Source organism: Mastigoproctus giganteus, chromosome 5 (assembly GCF_048544385.1).
Source record: "Mastigoproctus giganteus isolate SK-2022 chromosome 5, ASM4854438v1, whole genome shotgun sequence".
NCBI classification, from domain to species: Eukaryota; Metazoa; Arthropoda; class Arachnida; order Uropygi; family Thelyphonidae; genus Mastigoproctus; species Mastigoproctus giganteus.
This window is the reverse complement of record NC_143579.1, coordinates 14,373,861-14,397,763: the sequence shown is the minus strand read 5'-3', so window position 1 is coordinate 14,397,763 and position 23,903 is coordinate 14,373,861. Positions and strand designations below refer to the sequence as shown.

Below are 23,903 nucleotides of genomic sequence, written 5' to 3'. Positions count from 1 at the left end.
TGATAGAGTTCACATCGGATTAAGCAAGAATCAGATTAACGAGACAATTTATCCAAACCGTACCGTACTCGTTTTTAATAGAGAGAGAGAGAGAGAGAGAGAGAAAAAGGGGAAAAAAAAAAAGAAAACCTTTGTTAAAATAAGTGAAACTGGATTTACCTGTAGCGACCGGGACTATGAGCACCAGTCCTAATGATGTTAATGACTGCTTCTGGCCGCATTACACCACACCAAATCTGAGCATAATTTAAGAAAAACAATTGATGATGGGTAAGATTTAATCCTGGTAGCAAGTCCTCTTCTCCGTGTCTTTTCACCCAACTTTTATAAGCCTGTAGGAGAAAATTTTCAGATTTACACATTTCTGTCCTTTCTGGCCACCAGGCCTTTCCCTTAATAATTTCTCGTGCACTGCTTGAATAAAAAAAAAATATATATATATATTAGAAATCCCATATTAATGTTTTAATTTAATTGTCTGCAAAATTTGGTTCGTATAACCTGCACGTATGTCCGTAGTTAGTGTGTTATGGGCCTAATGATGTGAAGAGTATACCATGCAGCTATACAGAAATATAGAGTGGGCCAATAAATTAAAATATTCTGTAATGAGGAATTTTAATTTTCTTCGCCTGAGACCGGCTAACTTGGCCACGTTATGAAAAAGATCCATGAAAATTCCTCGCATTATTTAGGGGATTCGAACTCAGGTCTTTAGCACTTCGTGAGGGTAGGACGGTGATTCTACTAATGTGCTACCCTCATTCATTATGACTGAAGTACTGTATCTTGAAACGTTCCGAATATAGTGAATATATTATTCAGAAACCAATCTGATAGGTTAGTATGATGCAGAGACCAAGGAACTAGATGCAAAAGATAATTTTGACATCATATACTTGGACTTCATGAAGGCTTTTGATACTGTTGCACATAAAAGACAGACTGCTGTACAAACTGGAGTATGTGGCATTAACGGTAAGTTATTGTAATGGATAAAGGGATGGCTAAGTAGAAGAAGACAGAGAGTGGTTATCAATGGGCACTGCTCTTCGTGGACTAATGTTATTAGTGGAGCTTCTTAGGGTTCAGTGCTGGGTCCATTGTTGTTTTCAATATTTATCAATAATATTGATGAAGGCATATTAGGATTAATGTCTAAGTTGTAAATGACACAAAGGTTGGCAGGGTGGCAAACGACAGTCATCAGAGTGAGCTACAACAAGATTTAAGAAAGTTGGGTGGGTCGATGGGCTGAGAAATGGCAAGGGACAAGGGACAAGGTATTCTTGTATTGATTGCGGCCTCCAGGGTTACCCCTATATACCGCTGTAGCATCTGTAGGTTATTTATAGCCGGCAAGTGTGTGTAAGTGTGTGTGTGTGTAAGTATATATGTGTGTTGTGATGGTTGTTGTTTGCCGGCCCTGGAGTCTTAGCAGCCGGGAGGCAGGGAGCAAGCTACCTGCGTCCCGACTCCCGTCCCTAGCCACGTGGAGGCGCTCCAGGAACTATCTAAATTACACTTAGTGGGATTCCAACAAGTGGAATCCCGGTTATAGTAAATAATGAATAGGGAGGATAAAGTAGGAGAAAAGAAAGTAGAAGAAGAAATGAGAGCAAAACACTCTCTCAGGAAAAGAAGAAACAGGAAAGAGGAAAACACTAGTTGGAAAATCTAACAAGCGAGAGAGCTTGAAGAGGTAAAATTTTGAAGCCTGAAGGCTTGTACATTTGAAAGAAAGATTCCCCAAGCCGGGAAGGAAGCCCAACTTGCACCGACAAGGGGAAAAAGAAAAGTCTCAAGGAAAGAACATAGGTAATGTACAAGTGGCTATTAGATAGCCACTTAAAAAAAAAAGAATAAATTAAGATAAATAATAAATACTTATGTCACCGATATGAAACATAGCAGTAAACATATTAACAAATTACACTGCATAAGCAGAGAGTAAAATATACAATATTTACAAAGTAATTAAAATCTTGGCTGAAAATTAGTCAACCAATAAATTAACAGAAATAGTCATCCAGAAGAAATGTAGAAACATATATACAAAACACAAAGAGACAAACAGAACTCACCCAAGGCAAATATATGCCAAAGGCAAAACCAATAAATACTGTACAAATAAATTAGTTAACCGAATCAAAAGCAATTCTAAATTTAAATCTAAGTATAACAGATCAAAATAATAAGTTAAGTATTAAACAATAATTAATTAATATGCACAGAAGATGTCTCTGCACAAGTAATCTAATCTATAAACATATGTACATAACCAGCAAGTGCAAAGCTGCTACCACAAGCTGCGAAAAACAAAACTTGTTTCAAATAACAAGACACGTAGAATTAACAATAATGCATAGGTAAGCATTAAAAAAAAAAAAAAAAAAAAGGATGTCAATTGCCAACAAAGCAATTGGATCTGAGAGGGCGGGGAGAGGTCCATCCCACCCCTCAGAACCAAAACCCATTTACAACTAAAAATGCTAGACTAAGAACTATATGGTACTAGCAAAAACCCAACTGATTGCAGCTGCAATCAGGCAGGAAAGAAAAATACAACAAATAATCAGCCCCGCAGGAAAACAAAATTAAATCAAAACACAAGCAGCAAGAAAAGCAGCCAGCAGTAAGACAGGCTATAGAGGAAAATCATCTCACTCAACCAGAACAGCCAACTGAAGGTTGGATCTGAGAGAGCAGGGAGAGGTCCATCCCACTCCTCAGAGCCAAACAGACAACGCAAGAAGAGAAAAACTGTCTCTTCAACATAATGAGCTAACTACACAAGTAATGTACAATATAAACATTTAAGATTAACTGCTGATTTAAAACACAATAAAATCAGTTACTCTCAATTCTGAGAGCAAACAACAAATCAAACAAAAGCACCATGATATTAACAAGATAATTACAGTATTTACAAAATACATACAATTTAACACAGAAAATCATTTCAGGCAACCCGGACAGAGTTCGAAGTGGGAGAGGGGAGGTCCATCTCTCCCACTCGGCCAGGCAAAAACCTGAAACAAGTCTCCAGAAAAAGACGCAAAAACTCTGCGTCCAAAACACAAGACAATTTAGGCAAGGAAGAACTCCTCTCGAAAAAAAAAAAAAAAAAAATCAATACAGTAATATATATAAATATTAAGAACAAATAACGAAATCAAGGGTTATTCCTTGATAAAGCCGCTCTTCTCCGGAAGACACAATTAGCAAAAGAAGAGAAGGCAGAAAGAGAGTCCGCCGACCCAACCAGGCGCCAAAAATCATCTAAATTATATACATTTGTACAGATAGACAATTGTTGTCTTAAATCCACATATAAATTACAATGTAGGACAATATGTTCAACCGTCTCCTCAGAGCCACAAGAGCAGAGAGGAGAGGGGACGAGTCCAAATCTATATAAACGAGAATTAATTCCATGTCCCGTGATTAAGAAAGTGGGAAATAACCCAAGTTGAAGCCAGTTACAGTTTTTATCTTTAATAAAAACACGAGGAAAGAAAGCGTATGTGATTCTGCCGAGAGAGGAATCATCCCAAGAGTGTTGCCACTCTTCCAAAGCAAGATTGGAAAGTCTGGCCAGATCAACATTTGTAGAGTTCTCATAATTATTAGCAAAATCTCCCACCGAGGCAGGAGAGAGAGATTTCCTATGGTAAGACAAGAAATGCAATATAATTTCCAGGTAGATAGGGAGACGACCATTAATAACAAGCAGGGCATCAGTAGAAACAGTTCTACATGCCCTGCAAGTATAGAGAAGGAAGGACCGCTGCGCCTGCAGAAGGTATTTTTGGACCAGTGAATTAAGAATTCTGAAGCCCCAAGCGCCAGCACCATAGCAGACGATGGGGATGAAGATACACTTGTAGTAAAGACCAAGAGAAGACGACTTAAGATTCCAGAGGGAACGGGCAAGACGCAACAGCCAGCCGGTAAGAGAACGGATTTTCTGCCGAAGGTACTTACAATGGGGAATGAAAGATAAACGATCATCAATCACCACCCCAAGGTATTTATATTCACTTACCAATTTAACAGCCTGGTCAAGAATTTTAACCACAGGGGGACGATTACGATTCAGTAGGCCTTTTAGAAGAACCTGTTTAGTTTTAGGGACTGAAATGGAGAGTTTATGGAGGGAACACCACATGTGAAGATCATCCAAGATGTGGTTTGCTTTAATTTCCAATTCTAGACGAGAATTCCCAGGTACAAGCAAGGCAAGATCGTCGGCGTAGGCAATGTTGACAATATCATCATGAGGGGCATTTAGCCATCCATCAAGGACCACGTTCCAGCAAACAGGGCCAAGAACGGATCCCTGAGGACAACCCCTAGAAACCGGCCTCGTAACCGAGCAAAAACCGGAGGCTGAGAAATGGCAGTTGAAGTTTAACATTTACAAATGCAAGGTACTGCATATGGGTAAGCAGTAACCCCAGTGTAACTTATCAACTGTGTGGTACAACGCGCACGACAGTGAAGAATGAAAAAGACTTGGGGATAATTGTGCAGTCAGACATGAAATTCTTTGAGCAATGCAGACATACTGCCTTGACAGCTCACGGAGTTTTGCCAATGATATACAGAAACTTTGCTAGCAGCGATAAGGAGATGATTACCCTTTCTATAAGGCCATGGTTAGGCCGCATGTTGAATATTGTATACAGGGCTGGAGGCCTCACTTTAGGGAGGATGTAGATCTGCTGGAACGGTTGCAGAGAAGAGAACCAGACTGGTGAAGCAAAAGAAAGGATGCTCTTATCTAGAACGGCTTCAGTTCTGCAAATTGCAGCGTCTCGAGACTAGGCACCTGAGAGGAGATCTGATTGAGATGTTCAAAGCCTTGAATGGATTGAGTAAGCTGGATGTTAATGGCATTCTTCCGCATGCTGAGACTACACACATGAGGAGGAATAAATTTAAGTTGAGGAAGGATGGTTGCAGGAAAGATGTGCGAAAGTTCGCCTTCCGCCAGCGAGTGGTTGATTGTTGGAACATGCTTCCATCTGTTGTTGTGGGTTGTGGGGGTAGATGGGTTGAATAAATTCAAGGAAGAATTAAACAAAAACAAATTCTTGGAGGGTATGGATGGACAAACTGTTTAGGTTTTTTTTTTTTTTTTTTTGGCTGATGTTATATAAGCTTTCTTTCTTCCATCGTTAGCCATTACTATTACTACTGCCACGACCTGTCCAACTGTCCAAACATTATGACCATTCCCTTATTTTAACAATCAGCCATTCCTTCCCGCCTAATAGCACGGTGTCGCAATGACAACCACTAAATGCGATAGTGAAGGTTCGTCTTATGTGGTCCACACGAAGTATTTGATCTTCATGGGCAAGAAACGATCTAACGATCTAAGCCGAGACTTCCAATAAGGGATGGTTGTCGGGGACCAGTTAAGGGCCAATGGCAGGCGCCCGCGCCTAATTCATGGCTATGGTGAATGTAGATGCCCAGTCTTGTTGGAGCGATAGATGGTAAACAGAACATTTCTGGCCGTTTTACAGATTTATGTATCATCACAGTGCACCAAGGTGGAGCTGAACTAACGTTCTGGAGCCGCAGTTCATATGATACAATACATATTTACATGACCATTGGCTTAACTATTGTACGACCATTGGAGTTTTCGAAATCACAATTTAGCGAACCCTGCTTCATATGGGGCTCTACAGGAGTAGGCGCCCGATTAAGGTGCCCATGTTTTATAGTTACCCATCGCCAACGATGCCTAAAGTTTGAATCTTAAAGGCATCATTGAACCATTAATAACTGAAAAAAAATTGTCTTTTCTGATGAATCACGTTTCCTGATATGCTGTGTGGACGGTATGGCAACAAACTGCGGAGAGGAGTCACTCCGATGTCCTAGCCAACAGAAACAGGTGATAGCAGTGTTTTTGGTATGGAGGGATATTTTTTTGGGAATATCTTGAAGCCATCGATCCCTAGACCGCACTCTGAACGTTAGAAACTACCTATCCATTGTGGCTGATCAGGTATATCCCTTCATGGTGACTGTCCTTCCGAAAATGGTACAGGTGCATTGCACCAAGATAATGATCCTACCACGTTGTCAGTATTGTTTGAGAGTGGTTCGTCGAGTGCTATCTTGGCAGCTGAATTCTCCGAATATGAAATCCATAGAATATCTCTGGAATTACATGGATTGACAAAGGCGGTGTTTTGATCCTCCACCGCGAACTATTGTAAATCAGCAGACGCAAGCCTAGCGACATAATATAGCATATCTTCTGCATTGCTCAGAGGCCTTAAAGAGTCCATGCGTCTCCGTGGATTGGCTGTACTGGCGGCTAGAAGAGGATATATCCACTGTTAGGTAGGTTGTCATAATGGTTTAATTGGACCGTGCATATATGTAGATGGAGGGCCTGATAAGAGCATCAATCATTGGTCCATCCATATCACCAGAGCTGATCCGAGGGATTTTGGCGCCCCTTACAATATTTATATTACTTAAAAAGTTAAATAGAAAGTCAATTTTAATAATATGTATGTCATTTCCAACTGATAATATTGCCGATGAATTTAAACTTGCCAGAACCGCTGATGGTCGTAAGTTCTAATCTGATAGTAAAAGAAATAATGATAGAATAATTTAGAAATACATCTAATTTAAAGATAATCGAATCTCTTTTGACTCATTGTATATTTAGGATACGTAGTTTAACTTTTACTAATGTGATTATTTTCAAATAATTGTATTTCAGCTTCGGTTTTAATGGCCGAATTTTGTTTTGGCGTGTACACTGAAAGGATAGAATTTATGGGATATCTGGTTCCTGGGTAACGCGACCCTGTCACCCCCTCTCGCTAGTGGACGCACCCACTGCTCGGCAGGTATATAGGTACACTGCCTCACGTAGATGGTAATTCGATGTCAGTATGGATAAACTTCGTGAGTTAACCGATTTTGAAAGAGGGATGATAGCGGGTGTCCAACGCATGGATCACGCTATCGCGGAGGTGGTACAAAAATTGCACTATCCGCATTCGACAGTATCAAGAGCGTTTCGGGAATACGCCATTTCCGGAATAACATCTCATCGTGGACAGCTCTGTGGGCGGAGAAAGGTGGTGGATGAATGTGGCCGTCGACGTCCGTCTCGCATTGTTTCAGCCAACCGAAGAGAGACAGTGGCACAAATCACCGCAGACTTCAACGAGGGAGGTGCCAAAAACGTCTCCACTAAGACCATCAGGCGATCATTAGCCACAATAGGTTATGGGACCCACCAGAGTCCCATTGCTAACACCAAGACATAGGACTCTACGCCTCAACTGGGCGAAAGAACATCGGCACTGGACCTTGGATGATTGGAGACGGGTCTTCTGGTCTGATGAGTCCCGTTTCCAGTTATTTTGAGCGGAAGGGAGGGTGCGTTTCTGGCGGAAACCGAAGATATGCACCCGTCATGTCAAAAAGGAACTGTTTAGGGAGATGGACAGTCGGTAATGGTCTGGAGCGTGTTCAATTGGCACACGTTGGAACCTCTAGTACGTCTAGACGCATCTCTGAACGGTCCAGGTTGCGTGTCCATCCTTGCAGATTATCTTCATCCCATCGTGGTCATCGTGCATCCACAGGACAACGGACCTTTCCACAGCATCTTTGGGATGCTGTGGAAAGGTCCGTTCGAGCTTTGGACCCTCCACCCAGGAATGAGACGGAATTATGGACAGCGGTGCAGCAAGCATGGATGGGAATACCTGTGGAACGCTTTCATGAATTAGTGGACTCAATGCCTTGCCGTGTGACTGCCCTTATCCGGGCGAAAGGTGGGCCTACCCGTTACTAGGTAGGTATCCCAAGATTTCTGTCCACTCAGTGTAGTGCTGCAGTTTAATCATTGTTGGTGCAAAGAAATTTTGAATTTTATATGCTTACCGTGAAAGCTTGCTTCACTGCTCCGTTATCGGCAATGTTTTCTCCTTGCGTATTTATTCCATTCACCTACAACAGATGATGCATAGTTGAGGAAGAAAGTAGCCAATGCCAACTGTTTTTTTTTAAATCTACTATAATTTCAATTAAATTTTTTTTTTAAATAAACATTTAAAAACAAACTTACTTTCATTCCTACATCAGCCATTAGGTATTGGCCATATTGCTTTATCATGCAGTCAGCTTTTTCCTGGAAACGAGCTAAAGCCTCAGAATTCCACCACTGTTTCAAATTTCCATACTGGTCGAATTGACGACCTGAAAAAGAGTAAGAAAAAAATAGTAGCAGAGTTACACTGGCTCAAAGTCACAAGCAGTGTAGATAGGATTCTTACCTCTTCAGTCCATTGATATTGTTTGAATACTAACACCTTTGGACACTTCTCTCAATGCGATGGCGCCAGGAGAACAATAAATTTGTTCTTATATATGTATAAACTTCGTCTTAAACAAGCAGAACTTCATGGTCGTGTAGTGGTCCGAAAACCCTTATTAAAATCGAAAGAAACGGTTGGCTTGGTTTAAGAGTCATCAACATTGGATAAATGAAGAGTGGAAAAACGTACTGTGGAAGGACTCCAAAGTTTCCGTGAGACAATCAAGTGAAATAAAAATGGTGCCACATTGTTTAGTACCTACAGTCAACATGGTGGTGGTTGCCTGTTTTTCTGGAGTGGGTGACATCGTCAGGAAAGAATTTTAAGAAAAGAATCCTATAAAGACATTCTTTTACATAATGCAATATCCTCTGGACTTTCGACTTTGTGGAAGAATGTTTCTATTATAAGACAATGACCCGAACTATGTTCTAAGATGTGTGGGGGACTTTCTAGCAACTAAACTACAAGAAGGAGTATTTAAAATTATGGTGTGACCAGCCCAATCGCTTGACTTAAACCCAATATAGCTGTTATGGGATCATATAGATCTCCAAGTCTGTGAAGTCTGCCCATCTTCACAAAATTTATGGGAAACCTTGCACATTTCTTGGAATAATGTAAGTCAAAATAATATTATAAAATTAATCACCAGAATGCTACATCTTTGTAAGGCAGTGATAAAATCTCGGGGAGGATATTTTGATGAAAAATCAGTATAGTTGATAATATTAATCATTTCAATATTTCTTTGCTGAAATTTTTCAATGCTTTAACAAAAATCTTAAAATACTTTGTAAGGCATTGTTTTTTTATACCTTACAATGTCATAGCTAATTTCAAAAAAATTACCGAAAACTGTTGTCATACGCTATGATTAAAAACTTTTAGGCGGGAGTGTACTTATCAAAGCTGTCAGCTTCACCATAAAGGCAATTTATTCCAGTAATTATCAACTCATTGGCTAATGTAAAACTCTCTGCAATTCAGACAAAACCTCTTTCCTCGTACATAGCCCACCTAGTTTTGAAATCATTCATAACAGTGAAAATTTCGCCTTCGTTAATTTCACTTTCTCATCTTGGAGTCTTGCACATCTCAGTAAGGCTCCTGGACGCCAAACTCTGTAACTCACATATTCGAAGTCTTTCCTCATACTGGTGCCTTTTACAGATCACAAAAATCCCGTCTCTTGGTGCAGTCCAAAGGGGCAACCGAACCGTCCTTGGTTCAGAAGCTCGATGGCTCTTTTTAGGTGGAGTCCTCCATACTTGGAGTCAGAACATCGTGTCAATATCGGCTTTTGAGACCACAAACAAGAATCCTTGAGATCACAATCAATTTTCAATAATCATTGATATAAGTCACGTACAATAATTAAAATTATTAAATGCAATAATCAAAATTAATGAAAGTTTTACATGTAAAAGGAAATTCGAACCAATAACGTAACTTAGAAAAGCGGCAAATACCAACCTTTGTCATCAAACCCGTGGATTATCTCATGCCCGATTACGACTCCAATTCCGCCATAATTCAAAGACCTGAAATGTATATCAAAATGGAAGGAAAATAAAGGTATTTATATTGTATATATGCTATAATATAGTACATTAAATACACTCACTAGCCAAAAATTACAAACCTTTATTTAATATCTAGTAGGGCTACCTTCTCTCCAAATTACTGGAGTCCAACTCAAGATTTGACATTGTTCAATCAGGATATTTGTGTGTTGAAGTATGATGGTCAGCAGAGAACTAAAAAACCAAACTGTCCTCTTCAACATATCCCACACATTTTCAGCTGGATTATCTGGATAATTAGGCGGCCAAGGTAAATGTTGAGAATTTGGGAATGTTCCTCGAACCATCTAGATACAATTTTTGCACGGTAGAGAGTTGTGTTGTCATATTGAAAGGATCCATCGCAATCTGGGTAAAAATGAAGCATTGCAGGTTAAACTTGGTCCGATACGACAGAAAGATATTCACTGGGTGTAACATGACATTCTAACCGTATGAGCAGGCGCAGTCATTTCCACGATACCATCTCCATTAGTTTGAGCAGTGGGATCCTACTACGCGAAAGACAGTCTGGATACATGGCTTCATCGGATTCACGCCACACTTTCACTCTACCGTTGGTGCAAAAAAATTGTAAATCGATTCTCCTGAGTTCATATGACCGTTTTCCAAGGTCAGTTTTAGCATTGGTGGTTTTTACAGATATAAGGCTTGCATAGTTCGGTTGGAAATTGGTCTTTCTTTGCCTAAATTGAATTTTTCAGTCATTTGCTGCAAACTGGAGCACACTTTTATTCTGATGCACAATTCGCTTTAAATTCCTGCAGTCTCTGTCTCTTTCTTGGAATACCGACTTTCTTCCACATTTTTCCCTTTTAGAGCTGGATTCTCGTTTCGTCTTCCACTCATTATATGCTTCTGAGATGGTTGCTTTAGACATACTAGCGATTTCCTTTTTTCTCAGTTGTGGCTTCTGCTAAACGTGCTTCAACAATAACATCTTTCTAATATGGGAATACCATCTGTCTTCCCCAAGAATGGAACGATTAAGCTCTATGAAAACGTGCAGTATTTATTTCATCCCAAGGAAGTTGTGGTCATGAGGTGTAATAACTTTCACTTGCAGTACCGTACGTTTAATTATCTATTGATGCCAATTGCAAAATGTTTCTAATTTTTTGGCCTGTGAGTGCAAATTATAGGTTGAATTCGTTAATGAAGTGAATAGTATTGAATTTCAATATAAATCAGCTGGTTCGTTAAACTTCGTTTCTTCTGTCCCAAAGATTAGGCCAGTGTTAATGATTGGAATATTTAATACCTCATAAGGAAGCCACTTGTTACCATTCACCTCATTCGTAATTAGTTAGCAAAGAGAAGATGGACAAACAAAATCAAAACAAAACAAGGGGATAAACAATAATATATTACTGTCTTTCAATTTTTCATCAAGGAAATATTCTACAATCATGCACTCTTTCTAAGGTGGGTGAGATCATTTTAAATTGGATCATAAAGCAGCACGTAAGGTTGAACAAAATATAAAAGACTTACCTGGGATAGTTTTGGTGGTAAAGGGGTGGTTGTAAAATTCCAGCAGGAATGCCTGAAAGATATAAGCGCTTTGTTATTATATAGATGAATTAATAATTAAATAAATAATAAATATCAGAGAAAGGGAGAAGGAGTTAAATATAAAATCTTTAATCCTCTCATGGACATAATTTGATAATGATTAAAGTTTTGTGCTTCGTGCGTATAATCTGAAAAATAGCTGTTGTGCATATGAAAATGCATATGAAACTAAGACTGTGAGGAATCACTTTATGCTCTCGTGGGAAGCACAGCTGGTAGGATCGCCGTGTCTCCCCCCACACACCGGGTAGAAAAGACCTGAGTTCGAGTCCCGTCGATGACTGGAAGAATTTTTATGGGCCTTTTTCACAACGTGGCTGAGTTAGTTCGGTTTCAGGCTATGGTGGCATGGGTTTTTCATCCAGTAAACAGAAAAGCGACCTCAGAACACACGCAATATACAGACAGTATACAGGAGCAATATGGCCTTAGTCGCTGATGCTCCTAAAACCGTACTACAACAGCCTGACTTTATCGTGCCTGTAATCTCCGTCTATTATATGGTCGATTTGTCTGTCTTTCTGGATGAAAAACTGAAATTCCAGTGGGTACCGTGAAACATAGTAATAACTTCCATCTCGTTGGCTGCAATCATACCCACTGTTCTAATTGCGAGCATAAAAAACACGCATCACTTACCCAAATTTTTTTGCTGAGTAAAAAAATTAAGTGGCCACTTGATTAGAACCCTTTCATAAAATGCAATGCTCCTTCATTGTGAGCATCACTGGTAATACCATGCGATACGTAGAGATGCAGAGTGTGGCCAATTCTGTGCGAGAATGAGCAAGATGTTCAAGATGTGCCACGATAGTCGGCATAGACATGCCGATACGACTATCTTGGAAACAATGACCCTGCTCGAGTTCGATTTAATAACCAAACATCCAGCCAACGTCTGTCCTATGACGGTAAACAGCTCGTTGATGCGAGAAGCCAAAGGAGACAGAAAAGACCTGTGCAGGGTAACAAAGGGTACTGTCAGTCAAGTAACAATATAGTACAGCGGTAGCGACCAATGGGGAATTTCAGAACACATTTCCGATTGGTTAAAATGTAGCATTTCAACCCATCGGGCTTTCACGGTTGGGGTATCGCAGTTGACGACTGAACCGGGTTCCTGTTAACAGCAAAAAACAAAACGGTATGGTTCAGGAACGCCAACGCTGGACATTGGAAGATAGCTTGGCTCCTCCGACGGTTCCTGTTGTTTCAAGCAGAAACATGAGTCCATGGACCTATCCTGTCAGTTGTCAACAAAGCATGCTGGTAACGGCGAATAGTGTGTTTTCGTGGCACACTGGACACCCCTTCGTAACAGTAGAACATTATTTGAACAATATTTGAAATTGTTTCCGATCAGTTGCTTTCCTTCATGATTGCAATGTCTCTGTCTGCGAATCGGTTCTTTCAAAAGGATAATGCGCTGAGGCACAAGGCCAGAATTGTACAGAACCAATTGTGGAAACATGAGAGTGAATTCAACCTGCTGCAATGGCTCCCTTTCATAAGATCTCATTCTAATTAAGCACCTACGAGATAAGATGGGGTAGACTTTTTTCAGTAGAGTCAATATAGCTCAGCATCCTGTGGCATGCTTTCGACACTACATTGAGTCTATGCCACGATGAATCCAGACCGCTCTGAGGACTGAAGGATGACCTACTGTATTAGGTAGGAGTACAGACGACCCAAGGGGCGCCTTCCCCTCACGGCTGCTTATCGTCGAGGGCAAATGCTGTGGTGTAAACACGCTGATTAGACACTGGAGGACTGGAAACGAGTGTGCTGGTCGGATGAGTCCAAACATCTGGTGCAACAAGCGACGCCTTTGTGGGTAGAGTAAGCAACACGAATCCATAGAACCATCGTGCATGGTGCCCAATGTCCAAGCATGTGGAGGTGGTTGCTTAATATGGGGCATCTTTTCTGGAATAAATTAGGACCCCTGCCGCGTATGGACCAACATTTCCCTGGTGAGGTGTACCGGTAGCTCTTAGAAGACCCATGTGCGGTCTTGCCAACGGTGTCCCAACACGGTATTAAGTAGGTGGTTAGAATTCACTGAGCACTCAGTGTACGTTTCAACTCAAATAACTGTAGATTATTTCTTCTTATATATGATGATCGCGTGTTTCTCACCGAAAGAAATGCAATGCAAAAGAAGAAATAAAAGGGGTTAACAATTCTGATGGTCATGATCACGAATTTTGCGTGCGTAAGGCCTATAGAGATGGTAGGACCTTTTCACACCACAACCAAGTTAATTGGCATTGGGAATAGAGTTGCGCAGAGTTATATACAAAAAAAAAACTCATTTATGCCTCATAGCCTGAATTGCTTTGGCGCAAAAACAAAATAACAATAGCTCTAAGAGGTTGTGTGGCTCTTAGCTCCTCTGTATCGTTGTGATTCGGTCAGAATATCGATATTTGAGCCATTCTCTTACAATAATTCCTTTTCTGATGAGAGGATATTAAAATATATAAAATTTAGCTGGACATGGTATGTTACAAGTAACTTACTGATGAAGTTTTTGGATTTCGTGTAGAAGGCGTTTACAACTGCTGGTGACGTCACCCATCTGAAATACAAATATTGGAAGAATCAAACAACCTTTTAAAATATTAACGCTGTAAAAGGGTTAAAATTTATAAATTCATTAAATTGAATGGTACAGGCATCAGAACGATTTAAACCAGAAACAGATTTCGATTTCATGGTGGCTGTAAAGGAAGATCCTTGCGCATATCCCAGTCCATAAAGATAGGCTACTAGTCATGCTCACATGCAGAAGGATTCGTACTCAATCAGATATTTTCACTTACTGTGCCTTTTCCACTGCAGTTCTTAATTTCATCTGATCCCTTAAGGCAGTGTGCCTCAGATGGTTGAGGACATTCTCAAAATAAGTGTCAGGTTTGAATTCTACCTAGAGCAAAATCACACGAAATGGTGAGTACTTGAACTTATCCAAAAAGAAATCTTTGGACGCATTGGTATTCCCAAATTAACTGATATCAAAATGAGAATAATGAGAATAAACAGCTACTCACCCCTTCGTAGTCCTTGTCCAGCTCATCCGGGTTGCTGAGATATTCGGGAAAACCAATCTTTTGGCTCATCATCTCAGCCTGTAATTTTGAAAATAAAAATTTATGCAATAATAGATAAAGTATTCCACTAATTGTTTTTAATATTAAAATGGTATTTTAATAAACCTGTTTTGGATCGAAGTAAAGAAAAAAGTTATTTTGGGGATTGAAATCAGCTTCAGAGAAAAATTACATACACGTGAAATTGCTAGCTGTTGAGATGGATCTTTGGAGATGATCAGCCCAAAGATCTAAATTAGAAAGAGTAAGGAATGAAGACATAAGAAAGGCAATGGACGTTCAAATAAACATCACTGACAAAATAGAACAAAAAAGATTATAATGGTATGGACGTGTTATGAGAATGGGGGAAGAGAGACTATCTAAAAAGTAATGGAATGGACATCTCCCCTAGAAGGAAAAGGAGAGGAAGACTTAGAAGTACATGGATAGAGGGAGTGAGGGCAGCTATGGAAAAGAGGAAATTGAAGAATGGAGACCGAGAGGACAGAAAAGAGTGGAGGAACAAAATTTTAATAAAAAAAAATAATAATAATAAATAAAAGTTAGGTCGAGGTATAAGCCCCAAAAGCAACTACAACTATGAGGCGTCAGTTTATTGCATTTTGTTTTCTGGATGAAAACAAAATATAAATAGTAAAAAATTTGCATATTTTCGCAAAGGAAAACCATTCTACCCTTGCCTGACACCGACTAACTCGGTCACGTTTCAAAAAGGCTCATAAAAATTGCTCACGCTATCAACGGGATACGAACTCAGGCCTTATTGTACCCAGTGGGGTGAGAACAGCGATGATACCCCCTGTGTTACCCACGAGGGCTAACATTTTTCACCAGCCCATATTATTATAAAGAATATTAAAGCCATTGTGATTTCCTTTTGGGATGGACTAAGCAATTTCAAAGGAGTATGTTATTTAGCAAAGTAGAGTTCCAGGACTACCAATTTTACCAATCCAAACAATATGTCGTTCGATTACAGAAATCCGAATTAAAAAAAAAAAGAAAAAAAAAGAAAAACTTCATAGAGGAGTATCTCGTGATAATTTGCCAAAAAACGAACTGGAACTGTTTCAGCTCTGCCAGAACATAATATTAAAGATGAGAAGAAATGTCACAGCTATAAATAACTCACTTTCGTAAAATCTGGAAGAGTAATTGCACTACTCTCACACATCACGTTTAATATGTTCCTCGGAAATATTTCTATTTTTAAAACACCAAGACCAACGCAATGTAACCTACTTGCTTTTTTTTTTTTTTTTTTTTTGATTTTTCTTCTATATGTGATAAATCCAATAATAAAAAGCAGGAATAAATTACGGTCAAGCATATACACTCAATGGCCACTTAATTAGGTACACCTTCCTAATGGTGAGTAGGACACCGTTAGCCCTCAGAATAGAATGGATTCGTCTAGGCATAGACTCAACGAGATGATTTATGCTGCGGGATGCTGATCCAAGTTGACTTATCTAGTTCTCACAGTTGTTGCAAACTGGATGGTTGTGGATCTTTACCCGAGCTTTACTCAATCCAATTAGCAACAACTGTGGGAATTTTCAATCTAGCATCTCATGCCACAGGCGCTGAATTTGATTGAGATTTTGTGACTGCAGTAGTAACCCTAGTCACATGTACAGTTCTGACCATGTTCCAACTTTATCCTGTTGGAAGAACTCATCCGTAGATGGATACAATACAATCATGAAGATACGCCTAGTTGAAAATTTCCAGATATTTCCAGATAACTTGTGGCATCTAAATGTTGCCCGCTGGTATATCAAGGGGCGGAAGTAGCTAATGCTTTCGTGATGGATACTGGTATACCCAATATCCACCACGAAAACATTACCCACAACATTAAATCGCTAACACCAGCCTGCATTGCTGACATTTGGAAAGACGGGGTCCTTGGATTCGCTGTTTTCGCCATATTCCGGTCTTAAAATGAGCGTTAAACAGCAATAATCGGGATTCGACAGACAAAAGAATTTCATGGTATTCCTCAACTCACTGTATACCTTGTTGTTTTTTTTTTTTTTTTCTGACAGGAATGGAACCCGGTTCTATAGTTGGCTATGGTATCCCACCCTTGATAAAGTTCTGAATGACCCCTTTGGTTACCACTGTTATAATGGGTTCTTTTTTCTTATTTGGCAAAATTCAAACTTTCTGTTACTTAACAGCAGTGTTGTCGTTCTACGTTGTCCTCTTGCATCAACGACCTTTTTCCGATCACAAGATCGCCATTGGCTGAAAGTTATTTAGTTATTGCATTAATGTTCTTGTTTGTACTCCGACACGACCACTAGGTCAGTAGAGTTCACAATAAATCATTAATACAAATGTTAAACGTATTTAGCAGTCACGGGCTTGAACCCCGGACCACTCAAAGGGCGCGTGCTACTGCACTCACCCTCCTGACCACTCGACTACGTCAGGCCTAGTACATCCGAGACACAGTTGTATGTGAAAACCCAAATAGAGTTTTGAGATTTTCACACCGATGGGCCTAGCGTCGATTACCATTCCACGTCATTTAAACCTTTCGTTATGCCCATTCTCGCACACATCTGCACATATACAGCGTCCCTGTGCATTTGCCCACCTGCTTTATATTTCGTGGTAAGATCATATGATGTTATTAATTGAAGGGGCACTCTTCTTCATAAAAAGGGTATTGGGTATAATACCCTTTTCACGAAGTGGCCATTCAGTGTAGTTTAGTATCTAAAGCACGTTTTTTAAGAATCCCAAATAGGACCCTTAAAAATATGGTTCATAAACCTGTAAGCAGGATGGATCTGGACTGAGAAGATACACGCTATTCGCTTCTCAAATACACTTGCTCACAGATCCAAATAAAAATATTTAGAGTTCAAAAAAAGAGAACCGTTTTCGTTGCAGTTCGACCGTGATTCAATTTGTTTAGAAATTACATTGTACCTGTGACGCTTTTCATCCAGCATCAGAATCTTGTAGAAATGTAAGCGTTATAATTTACTATTAATGTAAGTTGGTAATCCAGAAAGTAATATATCTGACCTTCTCCCTAGCAACGCGTTTTGTCTCATTGTCCATCCATGGTACGTCTTGAAGTACGTCCACCAAAGCTCCCTTAATGTCTTCAGTCATTTCCTCTGCCTATATTAACAATAGAAGAATGCAAATATTTATTTAATCAATAAAACATTTTACAAAATAAAAAACCTTAAGAAGTAGTTAGATCCTTTATGACCAACCACAATAGTTTTGATTGGTCACAAAGTTAAAAATGTGCTTTTATAAGTTAAGTTATATAAAAATAGCGATACATACCGATTTTCTTAAAGTTTTTCATAACTAAAAATTAAGAACTCAATTTGAATTTATGCCCCCGTCAATTGTGTAATCTAAGCAAGAGGGAGAATCCCATCAGCATTGAGCTTGCTCAAACACTTCAAGGCCTCATACACCTCAACCAGATCACCTCGCAGGTGCCTAGTCTCCAGACACTGCAATTTGCAGAACTTAAGCCTTGGTAAGAGCAACCCTTTGTTCCCCTCACCAATCTTCTTGCCATTCTCTGCACGCGTTCCAGCTCCTCTACATCCTTCCTAAAATGAGGCCTCCAGACCTGGGAGTACTTAAGATGTGGCCTGACCATTGCCTTGTTCAAGGGAATAATCACCTCCTTATTCCTGCTAGCAAAATTCCTTTTTATATCATTGACAAGACGAATGGACTATGACAATGGAACAGGACAATTCAGTATGCTCCAATGGCAAGGTCCAATGGACTATGAAAGGAGGAGTGTCTGGATACTTTTTTGGAAAATAATGCATGAGCTATAATTAATGAGGTCTTTCGCTATTTCTGAAAGCATGGTTCTCCTCTCCACAGATCGGCTACCTTACTTTTCAAACATCACATGCATATTTATTTATTATTTATTTATTTTATCTGTTAATCACAAATAACACATAAATGCTGGTACATCAGTGCCACTTTTCGACATTAAGTCACACTGGGACACTTGTTCCACCGTGTCATGAGTGCAGTCATAATTCTCATACTATATTCCAGTTGAAACCTTAGGGTTCCATTGAGTTCAAATCGGAACTCTGCGCAGACCATTCAAATTTTTGTATATTCATGTCCATGAACCATTCTTAAATAACATCATACCACCGGTGCTGTTGCTGTTCCATCTAATATACCGGTGTGAGTTACATGTTCATTCTGGAAGGTCCAATGGACAATGAAAGTAGGGGTGTCTGGATACTTTTTGGAAAGTACTGCATGAGCCATAATTAATGCGGAGTTGCGCTATTTCTGAAATCATGGATCTTCTCACCAACATCTGCTAACTTACTTTTCAAACATCCCTTGCATATAATACAGTTACAATTTTTTCTTTCGATACTTGTTGCAAAAGACAAACTTACACTCTGTTCCTTTCCTTCTATATTAAATTTGGTTAAAATTACGTTCCTGGTGCTGCTCCTGTTAATTTCTCTAATTTTCGCAGAAAAGACTTAAAGAACACGTGGCCTACCTCAGCACCCTGTTGTAACTCCACAACCTCTTTTCTGAGGTCACATCCTCCTGAAGTTGTGACCCCAGAAAAGGTTTATTTGGTATTAAATAATTTAAGGTTTTTTCTTATAATAAAAACGGACTTTGGTGTTGTGGAAATACAAACGTATCCAGTCAGTTTGAATTTCAGAAAATTGTAAATTTACTTACCCGTTCTTTACTTTGTTCATTGAAATGCGAATGAACAAAGAGGGCCCCCACGGCCATTCCCATGTGTTTGTTGACATGAACGGTGCATGTTTTCCACCGGAGAGGAATGGACTGAGTCCCAAAGAGTGCCCCAAAGTATTCTTGCTGTTTCTGTAGAAAACGCTTGTCAAGGTAATTAACCCGGTAATACACAAAGCGCCAAATCACATAATTTGCTATAACCCTAGAAACAAAAAGAAAAAACAATAATAAGAATAGAATTGGAAAATTAATAATGCAAATATACAACACTTTAGTCAATGGAGTCTTTGATTGCAATAAAACTCAATAGCTTACAGTAATTTGCTGCTTAAACATTAATATTTTCGAAAACTGCGAGTCCAGACTTTGAGATTACAACGTACATTTCATACACTAATCGAAAAAATTAACAGGACACGTAGAAAATGTAGTGCAACTCGTGCACACCTTGCAATGAAGCGAGACAAAATTGAGTACAATGTTGTTTCCAGGCGAGTCTCGTTTTAGTTTGTAAACAGATTCCAGACGTTATTTCATCTGGAGACAAGGAGGAATGCGGTACCATCCTTCCAACGTCAGAGAAAGGGTCACTTGTGGAGGAGGTGTTCTAGTGTGGGGTAGAGTAATGATTAACGACCACACCACTCTTCATGTTTTTGATAGGGATACCATAACCGAGAACTTTTTATGAGTGCGGTTGGCACAGATTTTCTTTTCATGCACGACAACGCCACTGCACAAAGCGTTCAGGTGGTGGAGGTATATCTTGAAACTGAAGTTATCCAGCGACTGCTTTGGTCAACACGATCAGCAGACTTAAATCCTATCGAATATCTGTGGGACGCCTTTGGGCGTCGCATTGCACACCGACAGCCGAATCCTCGTCAATTGGTGAGCTAAAGTCTGGTGGTAGAGTGGAATCTGTTGCCACAGAATCTTATAGACACCCTTATATCGAGCATGGTACACCGCTGTCAGACCTGTTTAGCCGTTGGAGGAGATCATAAGCTGCACTGACGTCATGTGACCATGTTTTCGAGCATCTTGTATCGACTTGTGTAATGTGACCTTTTTCGTAATTCTTACATGACCCTTATACCTGTACGAAGCTCCTCTCTGTCTCCTTCATTGTCTCCTCATTTCACCGCCATACTAAATTTTGTCCCGCTTCATCTCAAGCTGCACGAGTTACACCACGTTTTCTACATGTTCTTTTAATTTTGTCGAGCAGTGTATTTCTTTTACGAGGGAGCCAAAAAGTTCTGAGGACAGAAATGCTAAAGGAATCTATGAAATGATGACTAATGTGCTTGGGGAAGCATGCTACTGTTGTAAGTTGGTTGGCAACGTTCAAAAGAGGAGAGGAGTCGGTTAAGCATGATCCAAGGTCTGGTCGGCCATCTTAAGTAATCGATTCTGAACGATTGCCACCGTTGAAGAAAAAAAATTGTAAAACAGAAAAATTGAAGTCCGAATTCGAAAAAGTGCTTAACATTTTCCATGGAAGCATTTTAACAATAATACGTGAGCATTTGAGAATGTCCAAAGTGTTTGCAAGATGGGTTCCGAAGAAACCTTTCTATTCATGACAAAAGTCGGAGGGTGGAGTCATGAAAAGCGAATTTAAAATAAATTCTTGCTAATCCAGATAGATTTTTAGGTTAATCTTCATAGTGATACCACATCCCATGAATATTTGCAACAAGCAATGGCAGACAAGGGTAGCTTCTCCAACTTATTGCTCTGATAGGCTGCTAGTTATCCGTGGTTTACGTTAGAGCGAATGCAGTATTGACGCTGGTTTTAAATCGGGAAAAGGGTTCCCCATTCCATTGTGGCTGGTTTAAAATCTGGAAGCAAGTTTCTCGATTTTAAAGCCGATATCCACTCTATCCCATGGACTTGGCGACATTCTTCGCATTTTTAGAATAGGGACCCATGTTTCCATATACTCTAACGAAACCTGCCGGCTTTAGTGCAAAGAAGTCATCCACTCTAACGCAAACCACCAGCAGTTAGCAGCCTGCCAGAGCAATAAGTGGGAGGAGCACTTCTCCATCATTGTCACAAAGATCCATGGGATGTAGTACCATGCTGCGAAGATTAACAGATTTTTAATCGTTTGACCGCTGATGAAACTTGGCTATTTGATGACCTTGAATCCAAATTAGAAAGCAGTAGGAGCACAAGGGACAGGTAATCCCGAAAACATTTCCAACCCAACTATCAGCTAGAAAAATGTTGGCCTTAGTTTTCTGGTACACAATAGGATTGTTGTTCTTAATTGATTACATTGCACCTAAAACCACAATAAGGGGGGTGGGATATTAGGCCAGCCTTATGCCAAAGTTAAAAGTTGGAATTTTGGGGGAGGGGAAAGATGAGGAAAGCGTCAGTTTGATTATTTTTCTTCTCCATGGCAATGCACCCATGCACAAATCTCGGGCTGCACAGGCCAAAATTCATGACTCACCCATACAGCCAAATTTGACCCGAATTGACTGTTGTTGTGAAACCTCAAGTCTTATCTTGTCTCATGTCTATCCTAAATACAATAAGAGTAGTTAACTTCCTGGTGAATACATTTCAAAAAAATTATAAATACTTCATTTATACCGTTCTGCAAACTTTTGACCACCCCTCGTAATACAAAATGAAATTATGTTATTAATGTTGAGAGTTCAACGAACCGTGGTGGTGAGACAGCTACTAACTCGCCCATAGCCTTCATATACGCCAAAGCAAACACGACCACCTGCTCTTTGGGGCTTATTTCCAGGGGCATAACCTTCGTGAAGTACAGGGTCCAGTTTACCTGCAATAGCGAAATTAAATTACGTGGATAGATTATTAATATTTAAAATTAGTATTAAAATTTCTATTTCAAGAACACCAGAATTGCATTTTAAATTCAAAATTAAGCCAAAAATTTGATGTAAAATAGAACCGTATTAAGTGTTATTATGTACAGTTATTAGTTTACGTGTTAAAAAAAAAAACCCAGCTATTTCTAAAAGTTGTCAGAGCGCTATCTTGAGTATGAACTATATTTAACGTTCTCTCTGGGTCAGTAGAGTGCCCTCAAAGAGTTTTTTTTAGATCGAACTGGCACTTCTCCAGTTACTGGAGCATTACGGAAGGTGTCAGTGGAACGGTGATAAATCTGTCAAGCGCATCTCATGCATGCACAATCCGGTTACGTGCAGAGGAGATAGCCAGCTTATCTGTAATTAAGAGTTCATTGTAATTAAGAGTTTGAAAATTTTGTCAAAGTTATTAATCAAGAAAATAGACATCAACATCATCAACCATTTAAAATCCATTGTAGAATGAAGGTCTCTCCAGCAACTTTCCAGTTCCTTCGTTTGTGCGATGGCCATCCATTTACTACCCACTAACTCGCGAATTTTATCTTTCTATCTCGGTTGTTGTCTTCCAGGTTTTCTTTTAGCTCCTCGTGGGTACCATTCTGTTATTTTCTTAGTCCATCCGTCATCATGTCTTCGAGCTTTCCTGCTCGAATAAGAATAAGAATAAGAATGTCCTTTACTTGAGTTTGCTGCCTAATCCATGTATTTCTCTTATTATCCAACAGTTTTATTCCCAATATAATTCGTTCCATTCTTCGCTGTGTAGTTCTTAGCTTCTCTTCCATTCTTTTGGTGAGTGCCCGTTTCACTTCCATAAGTCATGATGGGGGAGTATACATTGGTTCATTATTTTAAGTTTCAGACAAATTGTGATATTGCTCTTCAGTATGTGACTATATTTCCCGAATGCTATCCATCCAAAATTTATTCTTCTCGACTTCCAGCCATTTATCATCATTACAGCTAATGACTTGTTCATCATTACTTTTGTTTTAGCCATATTCATCTTTAGTCCAAAATCCTTACTAACTGTGCATAACTGATTAAGATTTTCTCCTCTAATTCTTTGGGATTGTGTCTTATGATCACAATGCCATCTGCAAATCGTAAATGGTTTAGATACTCTCCATTCGCACTGACTTCTTTCTGCGACCAGTCTAATCTTCTGAAAGCTTCCTCAAGGGCAGCAGTAAACAGCTTCGGAGATATTGTGTCTCCTTGTCGAACTCCTTTCTCAACTTTAAATTTGTTACTGTCTTTGTCTAGTCTAATTAAAGGAGGTAGCGTTCTCATATAGTTTCTTCAAAATCATAATATATGGGGTATCTATGCCTTGTCTTTCCAGTGCCCGAAACATCATTGCCTTATTCTGTATGGAGTCAAATGCCTTTTCATAATCCACAAATTTCAGGTATAATGGTGTTTTATATTTATTGCTTTCTCCATTAAAAAAAAAAATAGTATACAAGGTTATTAAGTACGTTATACACTGATTTGCAGCCAAAACAGCTCGTAACCGGTGAGGCAGGGCCGCTACAAGATTTCTAAATGTGCCTTGTGGTATCTGGTACCAACACGTAACCAGCAGATCCTTTAACTCCTGTAAGGTCTGTGGTTGAGACGCCACAGATC

General features: G+C 39.5%; 2 protein-coding genes across 2 annotated transcripts in view; one reads left to right on the top strand and one right to left on the bottom strand.

Annotated features, from left to right (window-relative positions):
• LOC150085185 (immunoglobulin domain-containing protein oig-4-like) overlaps nt 1-23,903 on the top strand; it is a 302,327-nt gene that overhangs the window by 78,190 nt on the left and 200,234 nt on the right. The window lies entirely within an intron of this gene.
• The window catches only part of LOC150085186 (neprilysin-4-like), a 93,293-nt gene that overhangs the window by 7,170 nt on the left and 62,220 nt on the right, over nt 1-23,903 (bottom strand). Inside the window, exons 10-20 of the mRNA XM_090373919.1 lie at nt 22,092-22,216; nt 19,381-19,603; nt 17,698-17,796; nt 14,590-14,667; nt 14,362-14,465; nt 14,059-14,117; nt 11,453-11,504; nt 9,849-9,916; nt 8,123-8,253; nt 7,939-8,004; nt 160-332 (exon numbers count right to left, since the gene is read on the bottom strand). Coding sequence (XP_090230045.1) covers nt 160-332; nt 7,939-8,004; nt 8,123-8,253; nt 9,849-9,916; nt 11,453-11,504; nt 14,059-14,117; nt 14,362-14,465; nt 14,590-14,667; nt 17,698-17,796; nt 19,381-19,603; nt 22,092-22,216 — 1,178 coding nt within the window. The remainder of the gene's footprint in view (nt 1-159; nt 333-7,938; nt 8,005-8,122; nt 8,254-9,848; nt 9,917-11,452; nt 11,505-14,058; nt 14,118-14,361; nt 14,466-14,589; nt 14,668-17,697; nt 17,797-19,380; nt 19,604-22,091; nt 22,217-23,903) is intronic.